The sequence below is a fragment of the Seriola dumerili genome, unplaced genomic scaffold (genome assembly GCF_002260705.1).
Source record: "Seriola dumerili isolate Sdu_G_001 unplaced genomic scaffold, Sdu_1.0 BDQW01000550.1, whole genome shotgun sequence".
Taxonomy (NCBI): Eukaryota; Metazoa; Chordata; class Actinopteri; order Carangiformes; family Carangidae; genus Seriola; species Seriola dumerili.
In genome coordinates, this window is record NW_019174805.1 from 1904239 (window position 1) to 1908384 (window position 4146).

At 36.8% G+C, this 4146-nt stretch overlaps 1 protein-coding gene across 1 annotated transcript in view; it reads left to right on the plus strand.

Moving 5' to 3' along the window:
* LOC111236032 (E3 ubiquitin-protein ligase AMFR-like) overlaps nucleotides 1-3669 on the plus strand; it is a 13908-nt gene extending 10239 nt beyond the window's left edge. The window contains exon 13 of the mRNA XM_022764622.1: nucleotides 1546-3669. Within this exon, the coding sequence (XP_022620343.1) occupies nucleotides 1546-1693 (148 nt within the window). The 3' untranslated portion in view covers nucleotides 1694-3669. The remainder of the gene's footprint in view (nucleotides 1-1545) is intronic.
* Nucleotides 3670-4146: the final 477 nt, after the last annotated feature.

Sequence of the window (4146 nt, forward strand, 5' to 3'; positions counted from 1 at the left end):
GTTTTCTCCTCGGGGCAGTTGTAGGAGTTTTAAAAATATTTTCCGTGGCGTTTAACTGTTTCTAACCTCGTCTGCTGCTAATGAGCTCCGGCGCTGATGAGCCTCTGAGCTGCGGCTCCATTAGTCAAACCACAGTAGACTTTTTAAAAAGATTTTTTTTTTTTTTTAGACCATTTACTACCAATCACCTGCACTTTACATCACTGCTGAGAGGGTTTTATTTAATGGTAGCTGCAGGTTTTTAGATTCATCTCCTTCCTCCCAGGCAGCTGCTGGTTTCACCTCACTGTACACAGTTAATATACTGATGCAGATAGATGATCCATCACAGTATGAACACCATGCCCACTTTTATTTAACTCTTCACCGTAGCTTTATGTCTGCTGACAGATCTGTATTAAAATCTCTCCTCAAAAATATATTTATAGATTTCCTATTTTGCCATTTACTTTTTATTTTGTGTTATTTTATTCATCCTGTCATCTCCTTTTACTGCTTCATTTCTCTACATTTGTTTCTGCAGCTAACAGTGAATTTTATTTTTCTTCATTTTAAAAACATGTCTCAGCTCTCGTTCAGAAAAATGCTACAGAAATTACATTTTTATTTGCACCGTTACAGGGGAACAGTTTTGATGGAAGCTGCAGCAGCAAAGACTTTATCATCAGCTGACAATCAGTCGTGTGTTTATGAGGCTGATATGAGAAAATATTGGGAAAAGGTCGATGGGAATTTGGTCGTTAAATTGCCATTTGGGTGTCACTTTATCTGAAGTTTGAACTGAGCAAATATGTGAAAGTGAAAAATGTATAAGTATAACATTTCAAGTTACTGTTTCTGTCTGTGTTAATACAAAATAAAGAAACTAGTGAGTTGTACTGATCAGATAACAACAACAATAACAACTGAAGTCAGCTCGTCACCTGTTGAGCAAACGTCAATCCTAAAACACACTTTATAATTAGGCTACATGAGCTGCGTGTGAAGTAATTACAGTAATTAAGTACTTTAAGTCTCTGTTTTGAAAAGTGACGACTGCACCAGAACTTCAGTCTCTTAAATCTGTCACCAGAAAACAACAACTAATACAATTAATCAAAAAAATAAATGCTACATTAATTTATAATGATTCATTGCAACATTAACTGAAACCAGCAGCTGCCTGTAAATTTGAAAAGCTGCTCAGAAGACTTTCTCTTCTCCAGCAGAAATACTGTTTCTATTCACTTACTAGCTCCAGATCTTCTACTTTGCAGTTCTTTTGATCAGTGTTAAGCTGCGGTCAGTGAAACTCACACTTCCTGCACAGATGTTTCACATTAAAAGCTTCCTGGCAGCCCATAGGGAACTTGACTTTGAATGTGAAACATCTGCAGGAAGTGTGAGTTTTATTGACTGAAACTTAACAGCGATTAAAAAAAAAAAGGCAAAGTAGAAACGATTAAAATGTATCACTGAATAAAATCAGTAGAAATAAAGTCTCCTATATAAACGTCTCTGCCACTGACAACATGTAAACCCTGTGACCTTTGCTCTCCTCTGCAGGGACTATCTGACCAGGAAGTCCAACCCAGGAAACCCAGACGCCTTGGAAAGCGACGCTCTGACCTCCGATCCCGTGAACCTGCGACGAGAAATGTTAGCAGCGGCGGCAGAACGGCGGCTGCAGAGACAGTCGGACTTTAGCCACTGATGCTGACATCCTGTCTGTGGCTGTGTTTTCATACCAGAGTTAATGAAACCACCGGCCCTGCTGGTCTTTGGGGTTTCCCCTGGCTGTTTACAGTAGAAACACCTCCACTGAAGCTAAAGCTAAAAAAAAATGAATCCACTTTCATTAAATGACATTTCGGGAACCTCCAGGATAAAACAGTAAAGTCACATATTGAAGAAGTGATGCTGTTCAGACCGTCGTCCATTAACTACATGAAACTGAAGACAGGAAGTGTCGGGATCAGTCGCTCAGATGGTGATCGACTGATTACACATCACACACTCGCTTCATGGCAACTAATTACAGCAGCATGTTCCAGTGTTGTTAAATAGAAAGTATTTGTTTTTACTCATTGTGAGGACGAAAGTCCAGTTTTAATGTCTGTAGCTTCATGTAGCATCGGGTCCATCTGGTGGGAGGAGTTACAGGTGGTACTTCTCTAAAACATCCCGTGGCTGAAGCCACAGATAATGTAGCAGCTGAACACGAGAGCAGAACAGAAGAGTTCAGGTTGTAACAGTAAATCAAGCTCTGTCAAATCTGTAGATTATTAGACATTATTATTAAACAAAGATTATTAGACTGAAATCTGTCTGTAACCATGCTGTCGTCTCAATCACTTGAACGTTTGCTGAGTTGTTAATGTGAGAATCTCTCCCTCTCTAACAACCGTCTCATACGACGTGAACGCGACATATTTCAGTTCCTTTAAGAGCCGACTGAACACGACTCCGCAGCACAGAGTAAGAAACAAGTCAAGTACGGAAATTTGACCCTCAGTGTTTCCTGTTTGAAATAACGTGTGTAGGAGTATTTAGCTAATGGAAGCCATGTTGGAAAGCAACAGTAAAGTATTATACATAAAGTGTTTCTTCAGTTGTGGTATTAAACAGTTTCTAATGATACAGGAAGTTGTGGAGTTTCATTGTTTGTTTCAACAGCTGATGCTGCAATGCATTCTGGTTTATGTGTCTCTAAGTTGGATTCATCCATTCAAGTGTTTAAAATAGCGATACACCGATTATTGACTAATATTCATGGTCCATCAATATCTCCCTGAAGACAATTTAAACTCCCTGCAGGTGTTTTTGTTTCTTCTTCATGTTTTTATTCATGTTCCTGTAAGAGAAGTGTTCAGATTGATAGAACAGTAAATGATTTGTGTCATAACATGTTTCACAGTATTTAGCTGATAGAGTTACTGTTCAGTTACTGCACAAATGTTCATGTCGTTTTGTTTTTATTTTTATTTTTTAAATTTCTTCTACATTGACATTTTTTTAATTTATATCTTGTCTCATCATAACTGAAGAAAGTTGAAGTACACAGAATACAGTTTATACATGTGTTATTGGAAATGTACAATATTCAGTATCAGAAGTGCTGTGTGACTCCCTTCATCTGCCATCACATCACATCAGTTTGTTCTGTGGCTCAAACAGCAGTAATAATTTCTATTTAACAGTTTTAATGTTTATTTACGGACATGTCTGATGAACAATGTTACTTCCTTTTAATGTTTACTGATTTAAAAATGCCTGATGTGTAGAATTTAAGCCTGAATGAGTCGTGTTAGTTTTTACTTTTCTTCTCAGGCAGTTACATTTTTTTTATTCTGTTGTGTCTATGCTGCGTTGCTAGGATACCTCTGCATGAAGAGTCAAGTCTGGTCTCAAGTATCTGTTCATACTGGTTTGACTGGTTTTGTGTTTTTGCACGTTGGCACCTTCACACAGAGATTCAGCTCCGTTAGTTTGTTCTTCCTCATCTGGACTCTTGTTCTTGTTTACAGACTGTGTAAATACTTTTACATCTGACATTTTAGATTTTCAGATTATTTGACTGAAATTTTGTACAGAGATGTAAAAGTATAAAGATTGTTTTTGTAAATAAAGGTGATAATGCTGTCATGCAATTTGAGTTTAGGAGCTTGTACCAATAAATTTATGATCAGAGACTTGTTCTTTTTGGTTTGTTTTTCTTTCTGGTGGAAAAGTACGCACACAGACACACACACACACACATATACGATACTACGCCTTACTGTACTATGAATTTTTTGACAATTTAAATTTAGGAGGTGTTATTATACCATGACGTTTTTATAGCTTATTATACAATGCATTTTATGCCTCATTACTATGACGTTTTTATGCCTTACTATACTATGAATGTTTTGGACTTTTTTATGCCTTACTATACTATGACGTTTTATGCCTTACTATACTATGACGTTTTTTGGCGTTTTTATGCCTTACTATACTATGATGTTTTTTGGCGTTTTTATGCCTTACTATACTATGACGTTTTATGCCTTAATATACTATGACGTTTTTTGGCGTTTTTATGCCTTACTATACTATGATGTTTTTTGGTGTTTTCATGTCTTACTATACTATGACGTTTTATGCCTTAATATACTATGACGTTTT